Source organism: Dendrobates tinctorius, unplaced genomic scaffold (assembly GCF_039654945.1).
Source record: "Dendrobates tinctorius isolate UK_male_01 unplaced genomic scaffold, ASM3965494v1 ptg000073l, whole genome shotgun sequence".
Classification (NCBI taxonomy): domain Eukaryota; kingdom Metazoa; phylum Chordata; class Amphibia; order Anura; family Dendrobatidae; genus Dendrobates; species Dendrobates tinctorius.
In genome coordinates, this window is record NW_027361741.1 from 19,789,570 (window position 1) to 19,814,763 (window position 25,194).

Here is a 25,194-nt window from a genome sequence, read left to right on the forward strand (position 1 = left end):
CTGTGCACACTTTTGGACACTGGACACTTGTGGATTGTGTGAGGCCCACTGATATCTGAGCGCTACGTGACACGCTCGATGGCACAGCTGCCTGTGACCAAAGTGACGAGAGGATAATGGAGATTTTGAATCTCTGCGCACACTTTTGGACACTTGTGGATTGTGTGAGGCCCACTGATATCTGAGCGCTATGTGACAGGCTCGATGACACAGCTGCCTGTGACCAAAGTGACAGGAGGATAATGGAGATTTTGAATCTCTGCGCACACTTTTGGACACTGGACACTTGTGGATTGTGTGAGGCCCACTGATATCTGAGCGCTATGTGACACGCTCGATGGCACAGCTGCCTGTGACCAAAGTGACGAGAGGATAATGGAGATTTTGAATCTCTGCGCACACTTTTGGACACTGGACACTTGTGGATTGTGTGAGGCCCACTGATATCTGAGCGCTATGTGACACGCTCGATGGCACAGCTGCCTGTGACCAAAGTGACGAGAGGATAATGGAGATTTTGAATCTCTGCGCACACTTTTGGACACTGGACACTTGTGGATTGTGTGAGGCCCACTGATATCTGAGCGCTATGTGACACGCTCGATGGCACAGCTGCCTGTGACCAAAGTGACGAGAGGATAATGGAGATTTTGAATCTCTGCGCACACTTTTGGACACTGGACACTTGTGGATTGTGTGAGGCCCACTGATATCTGAGCGCTATGTGACAGGCTCGATGGCACAGCTGTGACAAAAGTGACTAGAGGATAAGGGAGATTGGATTGCTTTTAAAAAAGCAGTTTGCGGAGCAGTGGGTAAACAGCAATGCCAGCGTGTCAGGAAGCCTTAAAAGGCAGCCCAACAACCAACACCACTGATACACCACAATATAGCCTCCCCTTGCACTGCACACACAGTGACTTGTGTGTTGTGCAGGCCAAATCGCTAGCAGCAGAAGCAGTTTTTTTGTCTTCTTCCCTGCCTAACGCTCTCCCTACAGAATCAGCAGCAACCTCTCCCTATACTAAGATCGGCAGAAGTAAGATGGCGGTCGGCGTGCATGCCCTTTTATACCCCCTGTGACGCCCACCAAAGCAAGCCAATCACTTGCATGCCCTTCTGAAAGATGGTGGTGCCCCGTGCCTAGGTCATCACGTTGCCCACAGTGTCCGTGGATCCTGATTGGCTGAAAAAGAGCGCAAAACAAACTTTTGAAACGCGACTTTGGCGCGTAAGTCGCCGACCTCGTGGCCGACCTCATCCTAGGGTCGGGTTTAGTTTCATGAAACCCGACTTTGCCAAAAGTCGGCGACTTTTGAATTTTTTCAACCCATTTCGCTCAACTCTATTCCTGACTATATGCCTGTAATATGCTATCCCTACTGCGACATCTCACTGTTGACAAATTACAGAAAAGAGCAGGATTATTTCAGAATATAGAAAGGATTTAAAGCAGCCCTAAAAAGATTTATTCTTGTACATGGCAGCAACAAACTCTGGAGGACTACGAGCAACACTGAATTGATGAATTTCTGGGTACGGGTCACTATAAAAAACATGAATCTGCCAATGAGTGTATGGAAAGAAAACAGGAACAAGGATTATAATTTAGAAGTAGAGACATGCGAATCTATCAAGGTCCTGTTTTCAGATTGATGAATTTCGTGATGTTCGCTGAACAGTTTGCAGAACATATCTGAACCGTATTGAATTCATTGGGAGGCTAAACCAAATGCATAGACAACACCTTCAGGGGAAGCAGAAAGGAGCAAACACCAGGAAAAGTGGCATCAATTGACCAAGAATACAAAAAGTATAGTTGCCCAGCATGGATGCAACGGACAGGGTCTGGGTCAGGGTTTGGACCAGCATTTCTAGCTTAAACATTGATCAGTAAAAGGTGGATGAGTGACAGGTGTTGGCCTGGTGCTCTGAGAGTTTTGTCACATTTAAGCAACACAACTGAGAGTCAACTTGGAGTCCAAACATTTCCAAAAATAAAGGGAAGGATGCAGGAAAAGTTTGAATTGACCCACAGTAGTAATTTGATAATGGGACAGCAGCAGTCTGTTATGGGCCATGCATGAGGTATCAGTGTCTTTGCTAGCATTTACAGCTTTGAATTATAGTTTAAATTAAGACGAGGTGGGTGAGGGTCCAGTGTAAGCCTGGGGCGCTGGGAGCCCAGATACCTTATACAACATCTCAAACTGCTTTTCTTCTCAGTCACACTTAGGTGGCATAAATATCAGCTTCATAGACTACTAGGTAGTTGACTGAAGGTAAGTGAAGGCATGCTGGTCTTGGAACCCTACTGCAACAGTCACAACATATGAAAGAGACTCATCTTGGGTTCTCCACATTTCAAAAAAATATTGCCACACACCACTAAAGTTGCATCAATTTTCCCAGAGTAGAAACAGTATAATGGGGCTCTAACACCCCTTCCACTACAGGCACAGAAGCCATGACATGGGTTTCACAGACTGCAATAATGCGAGATCAATGTAGTACACTGAAAATTACACCATCACCTAGTCTGCACAGTCTCTGACTGGGGTGTAAGAATCATTTGAGATACATAACTTGTTCAGCTTGATGAAAGTTAGGTGGTCTACACTTTCAGGGCACAACTGGATGCACCTTTCTATCAGCACAGCACCAGCAGTGCTGAAGACACATTATGAAAGAACGCTGGCTGCCGGGCATGACAAAACCACCAAGGCGTGACATGGGAGTTCAGGCCACTCTTACATTTTTGAAGACAAAAATGCAAAAGGTACAAACCCACCCTGATGACATTGATATTAAGCTTGAGATACTCCTGAACCACTCTCTCCAGTTGTTCACAAAGCATCAGACTTGTACACTGTTCTGCTGGTGCATGAGCTGGTGTAAAAAATTTGTGAAACAACTCACAGAAATTGCTTATGCCACATACACTGCTGCTGCTAATGTTTTGGTGTTGACAACTCGACGTTCCCGGGATTGGAAGTCTATAACTGCTATGCACACTGTGTGCCTCACTCCTGTCTTGGGGAAAACCACTCTTAAGATTGTCTAAAAGAGTGCTTTAAAACTCCAGCATGGGTGTGTTCCTTTTCAGGGGGAATCATCTAGCAAAATTCACTCTTGTACTGTGGATATAACAGAATGGCAACCCAGCAGTCTAAGAAAACGGGCATCATGTTGCACATAGTGCAGCAAGAAGGCACTGATGTGTCGGACGCTTCCATTTGGAAGTGTTCAAACTCGTCCTGGATAGCTATCCACTACTCTTGAGCTGTGTCACTGTGATCTACAAGGGATATTAATATAAACACTGACTAAATTAGATAATCCATCGCTGCGCAGTATGGAGGGAGAGGGGAATCTCTCTGCACTGTTGGAACATGTGTCTCATTAAAAGAGAGGTAGATTGAGGATGCAGGTGTAGGCCCTTATGGAGGTGGAGGAGGCAGAAGCAGTTGGAGGAAGTGTTAGATATAGAGGTTTGTCCCTCAAGCCTTGGCGATTCCAAGACTTGTGGAGCTGCCCCTTGCCCTTGTTTGCTCGTCCAGCTGTAAGTGGTGAAATGTACCCTAGCAGACATTGATTATTTTCAAGGAACTGGTGAAATTGTCTGTGACATTCTAGAGTAGCATAGGTGTAGCGTTCTTAGAAAGGTAATGGTGACTGGGCAACTGGAACTGTGGAACTGCAATGGCCATTCATTTTCAGAAACCGTCTGTATTCACCAGGCAGAAAGGCAGCATTTCTGTGGGCAACAAATTGGAGATGGTAGAGATAAAACTTCTTACTTTGGCATGTGTAGGAGGAAACATAGTTTTACTTCCCAGTGCTGGAAGCTCTGCATAGAGAGAATGGTGAAGTGTGAACATGACAAACTGCTGGACTATGACTGAGGTGTAGGCAAAGATATTATGGTGGATTGAGAAAGATGTGATGTGCTTGGTGAAACAAAAACCAGCAGGCATCTCTACTTTCATAACAGCTGACGAGCTCTCATTCACCGCAAATGTTGGGGGTAAAAAAATGAATGTTCTGCGGCGGGAGACCTGTGTGAGAACACTTGCCACAGTGATGGAGGTGGAAGAAGCAGCAGATGCGGTGATAGGATGTCAGGTGGTTGGCAATTCATGCTAGTCCACATTTTAGCGCAGTGAGATTTCCAGTCTATCACATGTTGCACAAGTTGGTTCATGCATGTAGTAGCCAAATATTTGCATTTTTTTCTTCTGCTAAGTCGTTTTTTGCAAAGTTGGCAGATAATGCGAGTTGGGTCATCCTCTGTAGTCTAAAAAAAAGCCCAGGCTAGGCACCCCTTGCCACCCCTGCGAACTGGAGAGCCATGACCACAGCTGGCCACAGCCAGAGTTGTGGCTGAGAATGTAGTACTTGTTGTGGTTGAATAACTCCATGTCTGTGCTGCAAGCCACAAATGTTAGCTGTTAGCACAAACAATTTAGATTCTGAAATGTGGCCTGGTGTATAGTCCACACTGTTAGCAGATAGAATGTAGATTCAGAAATATCCACGAAATGTTCAGATGGTCCTCGCTAATAGCATAAACAATTTACATTCTGAAATGTTGCCTGGTGTATGGCTCACACTATTAGCAGATAGGGTTTAGATTCTGAAATGTGGATTCCTGGCTGCTGTAAAAAAAGAAACTGAAAATAATATACAATAATACTCCCCTAATGCCCATTCCATTAAAGCTTTGGTCTCCTGTAAAATAAAACAAAAATAACCACACCGTAATCCATGCCTGCGATAAGTGGTTTTCAAGGGGAAAATGCCAAAATGCGACCAACCAGGCTAAAAATTGTGTGAGGATGGGCTGCTGCGACCCCAGCATCAGTGACTAATGGGGAAGTCATCGAGGTTACCACAGGACACTGAGTCTGCGTTCCCAGCTCACTTCTCTGTGAACTGAACCACTGAATTGCAGGCCAATGAACTAAAATGGTGCCATGCTGATTATCAAAGATAGAGGGGAACCCATGCCATTTTTTTCTATTTATTTCTAGTGCAGTCACTGGCTGATGAATATTCCCATCAGCTCTCGCTGTTAATAGGTGCAGCAGGTGTAGGCTGATGGGAGTAATACTCTTTCATCAGCCTGCACTTTTAACGGTGTTTTCCAGCCGATTAGAGCTGCCATTGATACTCAGGCTGTCATTCAAATGACAGGGAGAAGTTCCCAATGTTTGTGATGTCAAATCTAAATAGTATAATGGACTTCCTGGAGACATTGATGTTTGGGGACCGTGCCCAAACAGTAGGTGTTCAGTATAGACCCGAAACTTTACAGTTCAGGTTCACCCATCTTTAGCTATTATTATGTTTGAAAATAAAAACATGTGGTTTATACAACATTTTAGAGGGAAAAAGGGTAATTTTCTATTGACTCAGCCCAATGTTAGACAATTCTGTTGATTGCAAGAGGTGTACTTTACAAAATGGAGTCATTTTTCGGGGCTTTCCACTGTTTAGGCACATCAGGGGCTCGCCAAACACGACATGTCATCCGCTATCGATTCCAGCCAATTTTGCACTCCAAAAGTCAAATCGCACTCCTTCCCTTTCAAACTCTGCTGTGCACCCAAACAATGGTTTTGCACCACATATGGGGTATTGCTGTGCTCAACACAACAAATTTTGTTGGTCCATTTTATTCTATTATGCTTGTGAAAATGAAAACTTTTGGGGAAAACCAACATTTTTGTGAGAAAAATGAATTTTTTTCATTTTCACGGCCCAACTACAGGTGCTTCTCAAAAAATTAGAATATCATCAAAAGCTTAATTTATTTCAGTTTTTCAATGCAAAAAAGTGAACCTCACATACAGTATATTATATAGGGTCATTAGAAGCAGAGAGATCTATTTCAAGTGTTTATCACCGTTTACGGTATGTTGATGATTATGGCTTGCAGCCAATGTAAACCCAAAAGTCATTATCTCAGTAAATTAGAATAGTTTATAGCATCAGCTTGAAAAATTATTTCAAAATCCGAAATGTCGGCCTACTGAAATGTACAGTATGTTCAGTAAATGCACTCATTACTGGGTTGGGGCTCCTATTGCATCAATTACTGCTTCAATGCTGCATGGCATGGTGGCGATCAGCCTGTGGCACTGCTGAGGTGTTATAGAAGCCCAGGTTGCTTTGATAGCAGCCTTCAGCTCATCTACATTGTTGGGTCTGGTGTCTCTCATCTTCCTCTTGACAATACCCAATAGATTCTCTATGGTGTTAAGATCAGGCGAGTTTACTTGCCAATCAAGCACAGTGATAATGTTGTTTTTAAACCAGGTATTGGTACTTTTGGCAGTGTGGAGAGGTGCCAAGTCCTGCTGGAGAATGAAATTTTCATCTCCAAAAATCTTGTCGGCAGTGGGAAGCATGAAGTACTTTAAAATTTCCTGGTAGAAAGCTGCATTGACCTTGGTCTTGATAAAATAGAGTGGACCTACACCAGCAGATGACATGATTCCCCAAACCATGACTGATTGTGGAAAATTCACACTAGACCCAGGTTGGATTGTCTGTCTCTCCACTCTTCCTCCAGACTCGGGGATCTTGATTTCCAATTGAAATGCAAAATTTTCTTTTATCTGTAAACAACACCTTGGACCACTGACTAACAGTCCAGTTCTTTTTCTTCTTGGCCTAGGTAAGATGCTTCCGTCTTTTTGTCTTGAGTGGTTTGACACATAGAACGTGACACTTGAAGCTCATGTCTTGGATATATCTGTGTATGGTGGTTTTTGAAGCAATGACTCCAGCAGCAGTCCACTCCTTGTGAGTCTCTCTCATATTTTTGAAAGGCCTTTTGTTAACAATCCTTTCAAGGCTACGGTTAGCCTGGTTGCTTGTGCGCCTTTTTCTGCCACACTTTTTCCTTCCACTCAACTTTCTATTAATATGCTTGGATACAGCACTTTGTAAACAGCCAGCTTCATTAGCAATGACCTTTTATGACTTACCCTCCATGTGGAGTGTGTCAATGACAGCCTTCTGGACATCTGTCAAGTCAGCAGTTTTCCCCATGATTGTGGAGCATACTGAAACAGACTTAAGGGACTTTTTTAAATGCTTAGGAAGCCATTGCAAATGTTTTTTGTTAATTATTCTAATTTACTGAGATAATGACTTTTGGGTTTTCATTGACTGTAAGCCATAATCACCAACTTTAACAGAAATAAACACTTGAAATAGATTGCTCTGTTTGTAATGATTCTATATAATATGAGTTTCACTTTTTGTTTTGAAGAACTGAAATAAATTAACTTTTTCATGATATTACAATTTTGTGAGAAGCACCTGTTTATAAAATTCTGTGAAGCACCTGTGTGCTCATGGTTAAATTCCTTGAGGGGTCTAGTTTCCAAAATAGGGTCACTTATAGTGAGTTTCCTCTGTTTAGGCCCATTGTATGGTCCATTTTCTCATGCTATATTTGAAAATATGAAAAGTTTGGGGCTAAATCAAAATTTTTGAGGGAAAGAGTAACATTTTAATTTTTTATTTCCACATTGCTTTAGTTTCTGTGAAGCACCTTAAAAGATAATAAACTTACTACATGTGGTTTTGAGCACTTTGAGGGCTGCAGTTTCTAAAATGGTGTAACTTTCAAGTATTTTTTGTCATATCGGCCCCTCAAGGTCACTTCAGGTATCATGTGGTCCTTTAAAAAATATTGTACTTTTCTGACTATAAGACGCACCTAGGTTTTAGAGGAGAAATTTAGGAAAAAAACTGAAGCAAAAAATGATGTCAATTCTCTACTTAATATCCCCTATCCTGATAAATATGGTTCCCACAGCCCCATCCTGATACACATGGCCCCTCATCCCTATCCTGGTATGCATGGCTCCCTCATCCCTATCCTGGTATGCATGGCCCTCTTATCTCTATCCTGATATGCATGCCTCCTCATCCCTAGCCTGGTATGCATGGCACCCTCATCTCTATCCTGGTAGGAATGGTCCCCCTCATCCTTATCCTCACAGGAATGATTGCCCTCATCCCTATCCTGGTATGCAGGGCCCCATCCTTAACCTGGTATGATTGGCTCCATCCCAGTCCTAGTATGCATAGTCCCATCCTTATCCTGGTACGATTGGCCCCATCCCAGTCCTGGTATGCATGGCCCCACCTTTAACCTAATATGATTTGTCCCATCCTGGTCCTGGTATGCATGGTCCCATCCTTATCCTCATATGACTGGCCCCATTCCAGTCCTAATATACATGGTCCCATCTTTATCCTGGTATGATTGGCCCCATCCTTGTCCTGATATGCATGAGCCCATCCTTATGCTGGTATGATTGGCCCCATCCTTATCCTGGTATGCATGGTCCCATCAGAAAAGATTAAAAAACAAACCATTACACTTACCTTCCTCCGCTGCCTTGCAGTTTCCTGCTCTGTTTCCAGTAGCTGCTTAATGCTTGTAAGCAGCACATGACAGGGACGCCTTGCGCTGCTTTTTTTAAACTTTTCTCATGGGGTCATGCATACCAGGACCAGGATGGTGCCAATCCCTAAACAGGTATAATTTGTGTATGGCTTGATACAAAGCCTTTTGACATTGCATAATCATTCTTTGAATCACAAACCTCTTGCAGATCCCAAAAAATGAATTTTTCGTTCCATTACTTCTTCATGTTCAAAAAAAAGTACTTATTTCTCCTTAAATAAAGGGATAGATTTTTCACATGCTCTCCAAAAAGTATATCTTTCTTTAGGGAGTCAGAACAGGTAAACTATTTTAAGCTTGAATAAGTTATGGCTTCTGAACTAGGGGTGAAGAAGATAATGTATCTTTTTTGGGATTTGCATTGGTTTTGATGTTCTAAAAATGAATGTGCTTTTTCACAAGACATCCAAAAATGAGCTCTTCTTCGTTTAGCAAAAACAAAACTCTTGATACTCCCCAAATAGAAAAAATGTTTGCAATCCTTTTGTTCCTTGTAAAACAAAGTCACAGCTTTATCCATTTGCACAGCCTGGATATAAACTCAGGTATGTTTCCAAAAAGGGATGTTAAGCAAATCTCTGCTCTGTCATGCCTCACAAAAAGATGAATAGATATTTGGATATTAAAAGTATAAAAATTTACCATTTTTAAAAATTTTCATCAAATTTTAGATATTTTTATAAATAAACACAAACTTTATCTTGCTAAACATGCCATAAATACTGTATCAAGAACATTATGTCTGGAAAAAAGCAAACTTAGATTTACCAGGATTGGCAGAGGCATTCCAGAGTTGTTAGCACACAAATTTGAAAACTTTTGCCCGGTCTGGAAGGCGAAAACTGGCTTCCGCAGAAAGGGGTTAACTATTGTAGGTGTGTGTTCTTTACATTTTTTTCACTTTGTTCCACAACATTACACACCCAAATGGTCATGAAAGACCTTTGCAGAACATTTCAACATTAAATATTTTTTGTTGTTCATTTCCCTGGTAGCTGGGCCTGGCATATTAGCCTGGTAACAGGTTAATATGGCCTCTTTCCTACGCTGTATAGCTGAAATTGGCTGAAAAGTAAAACGAAGAAAGCAGGGAGCCTCTTTCTTAAATTTTGCTTTTCAAAATGTAAATTTTTCATATTACTAGTTTGTTTATTTATTTTTTGTTTTTTTTTCTCCTTAGGTGTTTCATGTAAATGTAATATCGACATTCTTTTTGATCAAACTTGTAGCTCCTCACATAGCAAAACAGGGGTAAGAAAATAAGTATACAATAACGAAAATGCTACAGATCTGTTCACAATGGCATCCTAATGAATCCCACTCAAACGTTTTAGGTTTTCATCTGGTTTAATATCTGCAGATTGTAATACACTTGCTCCCAAAAAAAAATGCTGCTGACTAGGATCCAGTCCAGTGGCCAGGTATTTAATCTCTGGGTGCTGGATAGGATCTCCTTGAACCACCTTTTACCTGACCGCCTCCACAGCTCTTCTGTTAGTTAGACAGTATGGCATAATTGTTGACGTCACGAAACAATCACTGACCTCAGGGAAACCAGTCAAAGAAAACACTGCGTTGACGTGTGATGAACATCCGATGTCACACTAGTCTGGCTAATAAAAAGATCTGCTAATGCAGTCACGGTTATTCAAACATACTCAAACCCTATTGAAATCAATGGGAGGCAAAACCACCTTAAACATGCCAAAAAGCTTCCCAAGCAGCTTAAAGTAGGAGCAGACAACTGGAAAAGTGGCATCAATTGACCCAGAGTATAATTAATTTGACACAATCCAACATATCAATGAACATAATACTTTTTCAATCTAGAAAAAAGAACGTTCAAAATGGCTAAATAAGGAGGCAACTCCCATGGAAGTATATGAACCTATATAGAAATGGAGTGTAACGCCAAAAAAATTCAACAAGGTAATTATATTATAGTATCAAAAATATTTACTCTTTATTAGTACAAATAGCAAAACAAGTACATTAAAAAGTACAATCAAAAATGATCAGGGAAAGGAGATGACACAGAGGAATGGAGTCGCCGCACATATATGGTGAGTACAATGGTACAAAAAATTGTCCAAAATCTGCATGAAGACCCCTGCCCATGCTGAAAAGTCTCACACATGGCCATCTATTAAAGCAAGGTTACTGCCAAAAGGCATAGGGAGTTCATACAGAAACTTCCATCAACATGCTGTGTGCAAAAAAACGGACAAAGAAAAAGTTAGTCACCAAGCTTACCCATAAGGGAGATATGTGTGCGGAGTGTCCAGTCCCCAAAGCCCCTACGCACGTTTCGCGCTGGGCTTCATCGGGGGGCGTATATAGCACAGCACCCAAGCATGGCCCAAAGTCCAGTACTCACTGTTACATAAAAAACACACTCCTCACTTCTCCTCTCCTCGTGCTCACGCTGTTCCCGGCTGTCTCCAGGCTCAGCCTGCACTGCCTGGTACACAGTGAGTGCGCAAAGTCGTCATTGCGCACCCACAGTGTCAAAGGCAGAGCGGGGAATGATTTGAGAGGGAGCGTCAGCTGATGCTCTCTCCTCCATCATTGCTTTGAACTGTACTGGCATCATGACCCCGGTATAGTTCAATGCAGCGGGGACTCGGTGCTGGTGGCAGGCGGGCCCCCTGCCTCACGGGCCCCATAGCGGCTGTGTGATGTGCCGCTAGCTGGGGGCCCCTGGGAAGCGGGGGCCCTAGGCAGCTGCCTGCAGACAATGCTGGCCCTGTCTTTGGCAGTCGCTCAGCGGTATTATAATTAATTTTTATTGTTGTAGCACCATTTACTCCATGGCACTTTAAATAATAATAATAATAATAATAATCTTTATTTATATAGCGCCAACATATTCCACAGTGCTTTACAGTTGAACAGTTTCAAACACAACAGTCATAAGTAACAACGTTAACAATACAATAATTAAAGCGAAATAAGATGACCCTGCTCGTGGAGCTTACAATCTACAATGAGGTGGGGGAGATACAAAGCACAGGTTTGTATTTACAATGATGTATTTACAATGACGGTCCAGCCATCTTCAGGGGGTGGGGGTTAGATGGAGATAGTGAATGGGCTACACACACACAAACATAACATGACTTTGAATACTGAATGTGATAGGCCGCTCTGAACAAATGTGTTTTGAGCGAGCGCCTAAAACTATGCAAATTGTGGATGGTCCTAATATCTTGGGGTAGAGCATTCCAGAGGATTGGCGCAGCACGGGAGAAGTCTTGGAGTCGGGAGTGGGAGGTACAGATTAGGGCAGAGGTTAGTCGAAAGTCATTTGCAGAGCGCAGCGGTCGGTTAGGCCGATAGACAGAGATGAGGGAGGAGATGTAAGGGGGTGCCGCACTGTGGAGAGCTTTGTGGGTGAGAACAAGTACTTTGAATTGTACCCTGTAATGAATTGGCAGCCAGTGTAACGACTGGCGAAGAGCGGACGCGTCTGAGTAACGATTAGCCAGATGGACAACCCTGGCTGCTGCATTAAGGATAGACTGGAGAGGGGAGAGTCGAATGAGAGGGAGGCCAATTAATAGAGCATTACAGTAGTCCAGGCGGGAGTGGATCAGGGCGACAGTGAGAGTTTTTGTTGTTTCCATGGTGAGAAAAGGGCGGATTCTAGAGATGTTCTTTAGGTGTAAGCGGCATGAGCGGGCAAGATATTGTATATGGGAGGTGAAGGAGAGATCGGAGTCGAACATAACACCCAGACAGCGCGCCTGCTGTCGGGGTGTTATTATGGTGCCACCCACAGAGAGGGAAATGTCAGATTTAGGGAGGTTAGTAGATGGTGGGAGCAGAAGAAGTTCAGTTTTGGAGAGGTTGAGTTTCAGATAGAGAGCAGACATGATGTTGGAGACTGCAGACAGACAGTCAGTGGCGTTCTGTAGTACAGCGGAGGTAAGGTCAGGGGATGATGTGTACAGTTGTGTGTCATCAGCATAAAGATGGTACTGAAAGCCAAATCTGCTGATAGTCTGTCCAATTGGGGCCGCATAGAGAGAGAAGAGAAGGGGGCCAAGGACTGAGCCCTGAGGTACCCCAACAGTGAGAGGAAGAGGAGATGAAGTGGAGCCAGAAAACAGAACACTGAAGGAGCGGTCGGAAAGATAGGAGGAGAACCAGGAAAGAGCAGTGTCCTTAATGCCTAGTGACTGGAGCCTAGAGAGTAGGAGAGGATGGTCAACAGTGTCGAAAGCTGCAGAAAGGTCGAGAAGAATGAGCAGAGAATGGTCACCATTACGTTTTGCTGTCAGAAGGTCATTGGTCACTTTGATGAGTGCAGTTTCTGTCGAATGTAGGGGGCGGAAACCGGACTGTGAAGGGTCTAGGAGGGAGTGAGTGGAGAGGTAATGGGTAAGGCGTGAGTATATCAGGCGCTCCAAGAGTTTAGAGATGAAGGGGAGATTGGAGACTGGTCTATAGTTGTTTGTGCAGGATGTGTCGAGGGTGGGTTTCTTTAGTAATGGAGTAATGATAGAGTGTTTGAAGGAGGAGGGGAAAATGCCAGAGGAGAGGGAGAGATTAAAGATTGTAGTTAGGTGAGTTGTGACGACTGGGGAGAGAGACTGGAGGAGATGTGAGGGAATGGGGTCGGTTGTGCATGTAGTCGGACGAGAAGAGGAGAGGAGCCTGGAGACTTCTTCTTCTGTGATGGGAGCAAATGTGGAGAGTGAGCCAGGGGAAATGCAGGGAGGGATGCGAGTCACTGAACTTGGTAATTGGGAGCGGATTTCCTGACGGATATTGTCTATTTTCTCTATAAAGTGGGAGGCCAGGTCATCAGCGCAAATGTCTGTGATAGGGGCTTGTGCTTTTGGCCTGAGGAGGGAGTAAAAGGTGTCAAAAAGTTTCATGGGGTTGTTGGATAGTGAGGAGATCAGGGTGGTGAAGTAGGTCTGTTTGGCGAGGTGAAGGGCAGAGTTATATGTCCTTAACATAAATTTGAAGTGTATGAAGTCTTCTGGTGTGCGTGTTATACGTTTACGTTATAAAAACAAGTACAATAAACTTAAAAAATACAAGTAACCGACTGGTACTGGACTAGAACAGACCCTGCCCATGAGTGCTCACAGTCTGCAAGAGATGGGTGAGGATATAAAGGTGAGGGTAGAACTGCTTGCGTAGCGGTACGGTGGAACAATGGTTACTGTAGGTTGTAGGCTTGTTGGCAGAGGTGGTTCTTCATGTTCCTTTCAAAGGTTCCCATGATAGGCAAGAATATGTTATGCTGTGATAGAGAGTTCCAGAGTAAAGGGGATGTATGGGAGAAATCTTGTATGTGATTGTGGGAAAAGTAGATAAAAAGAGAGTAGAGAAAAAGATCTTGTGAGGATTGGAGGTTGCGCTTAGGTCTGTGCTGGGAGACAAGATGTGGATGGCTTTGTATTCCATGGTTAGAGTTTTGAACTGGAGTCTCTATATAATGGGAAGCCAGTGAAAGAATTGACAGAGAGGAGATGTTGAGGAATAGTGAGGAGGTATAGGTGGATTAGTTAGGCAGCAGAGTTTAGGATAGATTAGAGAAGTGCGAGACTGATAGAAGAGAGGGCACAAAGCTGGAGCTTGCAGTAGTCAAGGCAGGAGATGTTTAGGGGTTTTGCAGATTCTTGATTAAGGAATGTACAGATCCGGGAAATATTTTTGATTCATATTCGTCAACAAGTAGAAATGGCATGAATATGTGTTTTGAAGGAGAGATCAGAGTCCAGGGTTACCCCGAGGCAATGAGCTTACAGGACCCCCTCATCTACGCCTTGTAGACGAGACAATTAACCAATCTGTGCGTAACAATACCTATATATCAGAGGGTAATACATCAATTAATATATATGATATAATAGGTGATATATATCTGCTAACTGGATAAATGGTAGACCATTTGAAATTTTGAAGAAACCGAAAAAAGAACCTTGACCTTTATAGTACGAAAAGGAACTATAAGAACTAATGAATGAGTTATAAAATTCCTTTATTAAGTAAAAAATGGTAAACGGTAGCGCTATGGCAAAAAATGTGCCTGTACTTGGAATGTAAACCAATAATAAATGCAAAAATAAAAACAAACAATGGTGGAAAGACAGTAAACCAAAAAGACAGTTGGATGTTTTGGGTTGTTATTATGATTTATAAAGTGAAAACACAGTAGTTTGACAATAAATGGCTTCACCCAACCACTAACCATGAGTAGAGAAAAAGTTGTGGTGCTATCATTCAGCTTAGGGGAAGGAATTTTTTCCCTATGGAGAAAATTGGCTTCTACTCTGTGGGTTTTTTGCCTTCCCCAGGATCAACAATGCAGAAGAGCTGCACTAAAAATAGGCTGAACTAGATGGACATAAGGTCTTCCTTCAGCCTTCAAAACTATGCATGTTACTATGTATGTACAGTTGTGGCCAAAAGTATTGACACCCCTGCAATTCTGTAAGATAATACTCAGGTTCTTCCTGAAAATGATTGCAAACAAAAATTCTTTGGTATTATTATCTTCATTTAATTTGTCTTAAATGAAAAAACACAAAAAGAATTGTCCTAAAGCCAAATTGGATATAATTCCACACTAAACATAAAAAAGAGGGTGGACAAAAGTATTGGCACTGTTCAAAAAATCATGTGATGCTTCTCTAATTTGTGTAATTAACAGCACCTGTAACTTACCTGTGGCACCTAACAGGTGTGGGCAATAACTAAATCACACTTGCAGCCAGTTGACATGGATTAAAGTTGACTCAACCTCTGTCCTGTGTCCTTGTGTGTACCACATTGAGCATGGTGAAAAGAAAAAAGACCAAAGAACTGTCTGAGGACTTGAGAAACCAAATTGTGAGGAAACATGAGCAATCTCAAGGCTACAAGTCCATCTCTTAAGACCTGAATGTTCCTGTGTCTACCGTGCGCAGTGTCATCAAGAAGTTTAAAGCCTATGGCACTGTGGCTAACCTCCCTAGATGTGGACGGAAAAGAAAAATTGACAAGAGATTTCAACGCAAGATTGTGCGGATGTTGGATAAAGAACCTCGACTAACATCCAAACAAGTTCAAGCTGCCCTGCAGTCCGAGGGTACAACAGTGTCAACCCGTACTATCTGTCAGCGTCTGAATGAAAAGGGACTGTATGGTAGGAGACCCAGGAAGACCCCACTTCTTACCCCGAGACATAAAAAGGCCAGGCTGGAGTTTGCCAAAACTTACCTGAAAAAGCCTAAAACGTTTTGGAAGAATGTTCTCTGGTCAGATGAGACAAAAGTAGAGCTTTTTGGGCAAAGGCGTCAACATAGAGTTTACAGGAGTTAAAAAGAGGAATTCAAAGAAAAGAACACGGTCCCTACAGTCAAATATGACGGAGGTTCCCTGATGTTTTGGGGTTGCTTTGCTGCCTCTGGCACTGGACTGCTTGACCATGTGCATGGCATATGAAGTCTGAAGACTACCTACACATTTTGCAGCATAATGTAGGGCCCAGTGTGAGAAAACTGGGTCTCCCTCAGAGGTCATGGGTCTTCCAGCAGGACAATGACCCAAAACACACTTCAAAAAGCACTAGAAAATGGTTTGAGAGAAAGCACTGGAGACTTCTAAGGTGGCCAGCAATGAGTCCAGACCTGAATCCCATAGAACACCTTTGGAGAGATATAAAAATGGCAGTTTGGAGAAGGCACCCTTCAAATATCAGGAACCTGGAGCAGTATGCCAAAGAAGAATGGTCTAAAATTCCAGCAGAGCATTGTAAGAAGCTCATTGATGGTTACCGGAAGAGGTTGGTCGCAGTTATTTTGGCTAAAGGTTGTGCAACCATGTATTAGGCTGAGGGTGCCAATACTTTTGTCTGGCCCATTTTTGGAGTTTTGTGTGAAATGATCAATGTTTTGCTCTTTGCTTCATTCTCTTTTGTGTTTTTTCATTTAAGACAAAAGTAACTGAGTATTATCTGACAGAATTGCAGGGGTGTCAATACTTTTGGCCACAACTGTATGTGTATTCTCTGATAAAAGGCCAAGAAAGCAAAAATTCTGCCAGGGTATGTAAACTTTTGAGCACAACTGTATCTATATACAAGTATACTAGGAACAGGTATAAATGAAATAAGTATAGCAGACATGTGCCATAGAATCATGTAGCAGTGAAAGTAACAGTGTCACAAAATATGGACCTGTAGCAGTGAATGGAAAGAGGGTATGAAAGATACACTTAATGATTGATGGTGGTGCAAACAATAACCAAATGCAGTTTAAGGAGTGATGAAGTGTAATGGGAGCAGCAAGAAAGATAGAAAGTCAGAAAAAAAGGGAAAGAAGGACCACTATGGAGAAGCACACCACCAAACATCATATGCAGGGAAAAGCTTTATTGACAACAATGTTAAAAACATTTAAAAACAGTGAAAACCCACCCCACTGTTACCCTTCATCTGTACAATTAGAAATAATACAAATATGGATGGCACACATTTAGGTAGGAGACAATATAAGACAATTGCAATTTATAAGATGTAAAGCTACAATATGCTGAATGATGTCCCACCACAAGAACAGCCAGCCGTAAAATCCAAAAATATGCATAAATGGCCCTTAGTAGGAAGTAATCATAATGTCCAATCTGACAACGATTGCCTAGTCCACCCACACAATGTTGTCAAAAGTTGCCTAGGAAAATCAGGGCTGGACATGAAATGCCTGATTACCGATAATATATACACCAATTATGCACAAATGTGCCCTAGATCCCACCATAGGTAAATGGAATAAAGCACAAAGAACCATGCACTGATAAATCAAACCACGGTTGTGGCAAATGAAATACCAAAAAGACACATAAACGTGCACATAGCCAGTGCATATCAGTCACACCGAGCAGCCCAAGGCTAAAGAGAAAACCAGATAATGGTGGAACCAAAGTTAACATGCAGAATCCATGCCAAGGAACCAGTACAGGAAGGGTAACTGGGCGGGGAGAAAATATTGTCTCACACCACTAAAGTAGCATCAATTTACACAGAGTACAAACAGTATAATAGGCCTCTGACACATCTTCCACGACAGGCAACCCACCAGATGGAGACCCAACATGGAGTTTCCACATTTAAAAAAAAAAAATATTGTCACACATTACTAAAGTGGCATCAATTTCTTCACAGTTGAAATAATAAAATGGGGCTTTGACACAGCTTTCACTACAGGCAACACACCAGATGGAGACCCAACTAGGAGTCTCCACATTTCAAAAAATTGTTTGTGACATCAACATCAGTAACAACAGCAGGCACAGAAGCCACAACAAAGGTGTCACAGACTGCAGTAACGCTAGATCAATGAAAGACACTAAAAACAACATCATCACCTAGTCTGTCCAGTCAGTGCTTGGAATGCAAAAGTTATTAGATATCCATGACTTGTTCATTTTGATGAAAGTTAGGCAGTGACAAAACCTCCAAGGCATGACAAGCGAGCTAAGGACACTTCCATATTTCAAAATGTAAAAGGGTCCAACCCCATATTGGCATTTATGTTGAGCTCAACAACTTCCTGCACCATCCTTATCAGTTATTCATAATGTGTCAGACTTGTACTCTTCTGGTGCAAGGGCTGGTCTAAAAAATGTGTGAAATGACTCACAGAAATTGCTTATGCCACTTACACTACTACTACTAATGTTTTTGCCATGACATTTTGACGTTAGTGGGGTTCGACATCTAGAACTGCAATGCAAACTGTGTCTTGGGGAAAATCATGCTTCCATACTACAGCATAAGCACCTCCCATTCCAGAGGGGGAAACATCTGGCTAAATTTACTCTTGTACCATGGATTTAACAGAGTGGCAACTCTGTGTTCAGCACTATTTCTAACCCTAAAAATATGGGCATCATGCTGAAGATAGTGCAGCAAGAAGGTGCTTATGTGTCAGGCGCTTCCATGAGGTCCAAGTCCTTGGTGTGTTGGTGGCGGGGTAACCCTCAAGGTTACTGCCTTCGTCTCCTACCACCAACCATGGAAAACAGAAAGGGGATCATTATCCTCTTCATCACCTGACTGTTGTGAGTCCATCATCTCTTCCTCCTTGTACTCCTCCATTGTTCCTCAGTTCCTGCACCTTCACTAACAGTGCTATGAGCTCCCTTCAATTGCTGTAAGCCACCCTCCCAAGACACCCACCTCTGCGACGAGAGTCTGGAAATTTGAGATATTATTATCCCTTCCTCATCCTCCTCTGCTTACACATCTTTGACCACCACCTCCTCACCCAGACAATTTAACCATTTTAGTAGCAATTTCAAAACTGTGCAGAAGTTTTCAGAGGTCCTTCATCTGTGCCCAGTCCAAAAGTCTGATTTGCACCACATCAATACTGCATTGGCTCAGGCTATGCAGAATGGAATACTGCCCTAGGACTTTTAACTGCTGCCACCATGTCGGAAATCAAACGGTTAACCAATAGGAAGAAAGACGTCTGTAGTGATGTAAGCTGATGACCTGTGGGGTGCGATTGTCGGAAGTGAGCACATAGTGACAGTGTTTTTTGCAACAGTGCATCCAGGCCAAAACAGTGGCAGAGAAATTACTGTACTATCAGGTTGAGGACGTGAGCCATGCAAGGCACATGTGTGAGATTGTCCTGATGCAAGGCTGCCACCAGGTTTTCACCAACATTGCATACGGCCTTCCCTTCCCTGGCTCAAGCTCTTGAGCTGTGTGACTGCGATCTCCTAGACATATTAATTTAAACTGCCTTATTGAAGTAAGCCATGGCTGTGCAATATAAAGACACATAAATGTCTGCCCTGTTAAAATGCGTGTCTGCTAAGGGAGAGGTTGAGGGCACAGATGGAGACCCTAGAGGAGATGGAGGAGCCAGAAGCAGGAAGGAAGGAAGTAGTTAGATACAGAGGTTAGATACAGCCCCTTGAACGCCTGACCACACAGCCACCAGAGTCCCCAAAGTGCACAGTCAGTGAAATGTAATTCCTCTGCTCATGTTTGCTCATCCAGGTGTCAGTGGTGAAATGCATCCTGGCAGACATAGATTTTTTCAGGGAATGGGGTGCAACATGCTGGTGTAGCACAGGCACAGCTTTCTTAGAGAAGTAATGGCGATTGGGCAACTGGTACTACGGCCATCAACTTTCTGAAATTGTTTGTATTCACATGACATGACAGAACGGCAGCATTTCCATGGCCAACAGATTGGAGATGGTGGAGTTCAAGCTCTTAGCTTTGACATGTGTAGGAGGAAACATTCTTTTACGTGACCACAAGTGTGAGACTGAGGGCTGGCTGCTTTGCTGAAAGAGGGTAAAGTATGGAAAACTGGACAAAATGCAGGACTGTGAGTGAGGTGCAGATGGCAATGTTATGTTGGACTGAGAAAGATCTGTTGTGCTAGGTGACACAAAAACAGCAATAACTTACAATCAGCTGACAGGCTTTCACACACCCTGACTTTAGGTGGGTAAACAAGTAGATTTTCTGAGGCCGGAGACCTGTGTGAGAAGAATTGGCATGGTGATGGAGAAGAAAGAAGCAGCAGATGTGGTTGATGAGATGGCCGGTGGTTGGTGAGGCCTGCTAGTCCGCATTTTATTGCTGAGAGATTCTTGCGCTAAGGCATGATGATCTTGCATGTGCCAGTTCATGCATGTAGTTGTTAAATTATTGCAATTTTTCCCTCTACTGAGTTTTTTTGGCAAATTTGACATATAACATGAGTTAGGTCATCCTTTGCGGTCTCAAAAAAGGTCCAGGCTAGGCAACCCTTTTCACCCTGCGAACTGCACTCTTACGACTGATGCTGGCCACAGCCAGAGTTGGGGCTGAGGATGCAGTCTTTGTCATGATTGCATCACTTTGTGTATGTGTGGGAAGCCACATTGTAACCTCGACTTCCTCCTCCTACACCTTCTATGCTAAGCTACTCAGCTGCATACCTCTGAGATCACAACAAGTGGGAACCTCAATGACAACCTCTCTGTTCTCACAATCCACACTCTAAGAGTCTCCCTCCTCCTCTTTCTGCCCTTACACCACAGTACAGTCTACAAGTGCCCCTGGTATCTAAGTCTCATCAGGATCACCTTCACCCCCCAGTGGTGATAACAAGGGTCTATATTTTGCTCGGACCCTACTCCGTCCTGTCACGGATCCAACATGTTAAAATTTTGGGAATCAATGCAGATGCTTTCCTCCTCTGGAGTCTGTGAATCTTTGGAGCAAACCTCTGATGCTCATTGAATAGAATGTGCATACAGCTCTGCAGAATAGCCCATCTGTAGTTCCCCACAGTCAGCTGATCATTTGGAAAGCACATTCTCTTTTTGGCCCTCATCTCCAAGGAGTACCCCTGCGGGGATGCCAAAGAAAGGGAGTGGAGTAGCCCATTCAGTAATAGATGTTGTTAGTGGTCTTTGGATATGACGAGATGGTGTTCGTTCAGTTGAGCTTTCAATAACATTAGCACTTAAACCACATACACCTATTACTCCTTCCACCATGACCTCGCTTTTTACCAGGCACGTATTTATGTACCCTTTCCCTCTTGTAACATGCTGTTTCATAACCTTATACCTACAACTGTCAGTAAATGAATAATCACCATTTATTTTCTTAGATAGTGTGCCTGAACAGCACTGTTATACCTAATGATTTTTAAGAGGAAATGTGGTCTTTTGACTTCTCACTGCAGCACAGTTTTATCCCAAACAATTTGGATAAGCAAATTAAGCCTACTGGCTGCACCCCAATTATTAGACCTAAATATTTTTATGTGGAAATTTATCCTTCTGATCTCTCATTGAAACACAGTTTTATAACAAACGATTTGGATTAGAAAATGGGGCCTCCTGAGACTGCAACACAGTTCTTGCACAATCTAGGTAGATGCTGGATGATTGATTTCACACAGATCAGGATCCTATCTAACTGACAAGTTCACCTGCAGCACTAGCAGGAGCGGCTTCTCTGCACTGTGACAATGAGAAAATAGCATGAGCAAAACAAGATGTCTGCTTTTTTATGGCAAGGGACATGTGACTTCGCCAGTCAATCACAGAAGACCTTGTGTAATTATGTGGCGGATGGTTTCTGCACTCTGATTGGCTGCTTAAGGCTGGTTTCACATTTGCGTTTTTTTGCGCTGGAAAAAAACGCATACGTGCGCATGCGTTTTTTCCCCTATATTTAACATGGGTGCGCATACCTGTGCACTGGCAAGCGCACGTATGCGATTTTCATGCGCTGCGTTTTTTTGGGGTGCAAAAAAGCGCATGCGCACGTATGCGCACGTTTTGCGCTAAAAATGGCCATTATAGCCTATGGATGCGCATACGTGCGCACTGGCATGCTCATGTATGCGTTTTTTTAGCGCTGCGTTTTTTTGGTAGTGTCCACTTGTTGTACTAGTTATAATCTTCTAAAGTCCAAAAAAAAAAGTCTATATAAAGGAGGTGCCTGCCAAAACTCTGCCACTACTACACTGACAGATTGGAGAGCAGACAGTCAACAAGGAAACCATCTTCTATCAGCGAAGAATGTGAGTATATTACATTATATGCCTGTCCTTTTAAATTATGTATGTACTAATGATTTTTATTATTTTTACATGCAGTATGTCTTCAGAATCCGAGTATTCCCCATCGCGGCAGGAATTGGCGCAAGCAGACCGTGAGGTGATTATTTTCGTGCATCTGGTAAGTATATCTGCTGCTTCTCCAAATCTCTTACGTTTTTTTCAACTTTTTTAAGACATCGTCATCATCATCTTCTTCTGCGGACGGGACTAGTGAGGGCGAAGAGCAGGAGCAGCGAAGCCAAGTCCCGGTGGTGGTACGGAATGTATGTATCAAATGATTTGTAATGTTCTTTATTTTTTATCTTCTATTTTTACTCTTTTTTATGTTTCTTTTTTTGTAACTTTTTATTCAATTTAAATTTGATTATTCTAATGAATGTGTTTTGTCTAGGTTCCACAACGGGATGAAGACGTCTACCTGGATAATGAGCAGCTCATCAGCCTGGTCCAGGAGCGTTCGCCGTTGTGGGACAGCCGTGACCGGCTGCACAAGGACATTGTGGTGACCCGGCGGCTATGGAATGAGGTGGCCGCAGCGTTGATGGATGGCTGGGACAGCGCCACAGCATCCTCCAAAAAGGCATTTAGTGAGTATTTCCCTGCTCTGTATTGTGCCGCAGTGACTGTTGTCCTTGACGGCACTGTTGGGTTTCGTGCTAGGCATATTCTAGCAGGAAACCCAACAGTGTCATCGGGGTCTACAGTGACTGCTTTGAGTATTGTATTGCTACATTGTGCCGCAGTGACTGTTGTCCTTGACGGCACTGTTGGGTTTCGTGCTAGGTGTATTCTAGCAGGAAACCCAACAGTGTCATCGGGGTCTACAGTGACTGCTTTGAGTATTGTATTGCTACATTGTGCCGCAGTGACTGTTGTCCTTGACGGCACTGTTGGGTTTCGTGCTAGGCATATTCTAGCAGGAAACCCAACAGTGTCATCGGGGTCTACAGTGACTGCTTTGAGTATTGTATTGCTACATTGTGCCGCAGTGACTGTTGTCCTTGACGGCACTGTTGGGTTTCGTGCTAGGTGTATTCTAGCAGGAAACCCAACAGTGTCATCGGGGTCTACAGTGACTGCTTTGAGTATTGTATTGCTACATTGTGCCGCAGTGACTGTTGTCCTTGACGGCACTGTTGGGTTTCGTGCTAGGTGTATTCTAGCAGGAAACCCAACAGTGTCATCGGGGTCTACAGTGACTGCTTTGAGTATTGTATTGCTACATTGTGCCGCAGTGACTGTTGTCCTTGACGGCACTGTTTTTTTTTTAACAACAGTGGACAAAGTCCGAACACGTTGGCGTTCGATCAAGGACCGCTTCAACAGTGATGTTCGTGCTGAGGGCCAGGTTCGCAGTGGATCTGCGTCAAGGACCAGAACTAGATACCGTCACTATCACGCGTTGCAGTTCCTAAGACCGGTCCTTGCCACGAGATCGTAAGTATTATAAATTTTGGGTTTTTATTTTTATTAATCTGTGTTTTTCTAATCCACAGCTGATGCTTCTTGTAAAGGCATGGTAGTAATGATTTTCCTTTCTTCCACAGCACCTGGAGCAGCACCCTGCAACCTGGCCCTGGAGCGGTCCTTCCTCGGACGTCCTCTGACCCGTCCCAGCCATCCGACAGCCAGGAAGCACCTTGCAGGTCAGCCACACACACAGCTGGTGACCAGGAAGCTGGGCCATCAGGTGTTCCCCTGTCCCAGGTCTCTGCCACTGGTTATGCGGGCACTACCCGCCAGCGGCAGAGGGCCTTGGACAGGAATGTCTTGCCCGAGTTTATGCATTTGAGCGAGGCCTTTAATTCCAGCCTCAAGTCACTGTCCGACAGAGTTGAAAGCGGTTTTGCACTCATGGAACGTGGTTTTAACCACTTTGAACACCGCTTCAATTCTGTAGAACAGCGCCTTGACCGTCTGGAGGCCGACCTCAACAGACCAGCACACCATTTTTTTAGTAAGATTGAAAAGGGCATGGCGGAACACCTTAGTCCTGAGCAACAGCTGAATGTGCTGCAGGCCTGCAACAATGCTTTCTTGCAGGCTATGCAGCATAATCGGTACGGTCAGCAGTCAGTGGTGTCATTTCCACCTGTGCCACCATTGACTCGCTTCACCTCACTACCGACTTGTGCTGCATACCACTGCACGGACACCTCTATTCAAAGCCAGGACACCCACCGTTACACCACCACAAGTCTGAGTGCAGCTGGTCACTTCACCGACACCAACATGGCAAGCGCTGCTCCTGTCTGGAGCACCACCGCCACTCCCATGCATGCGTGGAGCTCAGCCACCACTAGGCAAACATGGAACAGCCCTGCTGCTACAACAACATGTAGTAGCCCTGCCACCACCACTCTGCAAACCTGGACCATCACTGCCGCCACCAGTCCTCCTGCAAGGACGAGCACTGCCAACGAAGAGCAGCAGCAGCAGCCACCTCAGCAGCAGCAGCCACCTCAGCAGCAGACACCTCAGCAGCAGCAGCAGCAGCCACCTCAGCAGCAGCAGCAGCCACCTCAGCAGCAGCAGCAACCACCTCAGCAGCAGCAGCAGCCACCTCAGCAGCAGCAGCAGCCACCTCAGCAGCAGCCGCCACCTCAGCAGCAGCAGCCACCTCAGCAGCAACAGCAGCCACACCAGCAGACGGGGGACCTACACTCAATATTTGCCCCTAGTTCAAGGCGAAATCTATCAAGGCGGGCATTGGGCCAAAGTCGGTCCAGGCACACAAGCCTACGGCGACATGCCATTACAACTAATGTACCTGAACAGATTTCCTCTCCTCCAAGTGTTCCTAGTTTAATTCCCTTAACTGGACTACCTTCCCCCACAAGTTTTGTTGCCCCTTCCCCTCAAACACCGTCTTCAACTGCAAGTGTTGCATATTCCCTGCACACCCCCAAATTGAAACCATCTGCCCCCAAACGCCGGAAAAAATAATTTTTTGGTTTATTTTTGTGATTAAAAATAAATTTACATTTGTGGTTCACCATTACAAAGTTTCATTAATGTTGTTTGCGCCGCTCACACACACTGATGGGTAAATACATGTTAAAAACCAACCCAAGGCCTAGTATAGTCATATGTGAAATAACACGGACTAGTATAGTC

The 25,194-nt window shown here is 43.7% G+C and overlaps 2 protein-coding genes across 2 annotated transcripts in view; both read left to right on the forward strand.

Moving 5' to 3' along the window:
- LOC141096204 (dehydrogenase/reductase SDR family member 4-like) overlaps positions 1–25,194 on the forward strand; it is a 180,622-nt gene that overhangs the window by 45,271 nt on the left and 110,157 nt on the right. The window contains exon 5 of the mRNA XM_073582688.1: positions 9,672–9,742. Within this exon, the coding sequence (XP_073438789.1) occupies positions 9,672–9,742 (71 nt within the window). The remainder of the gene's footprint in view (positions 1–9,671; positions 9,743–25,194) is intronic.
- Positions 9,755–25,175, forward strand: LOC141096203 (uncharacterized). The gene is made up of 3 exons (XM_073582686.1): positions 9,755–22,340; positions 22,469–22,664; positions 23,355–25,175. Exon 3 carries the CDS (start codon positions 23,860–23,862, stop codon positions 25,021–25,023), a length of 1,164 nt encoding a protein of 387 aa, XP_073438787.1. The 5' UTR covers positions 9,755–22,340; positions 22,469–22,664; positions 23,355–23,859; the 3' UTR covers positions 25,024–25,175.

What these genes read in the sequence shown, in the direction of transcription:
- LOC141096203 (XM_073582686.1), top strand. Translation starts at nt 23,860, where the DNA reads ATGCATTTGAGCGAGGCCTTTAATTCCAGCCTCAAGTCACTGTCCGAC.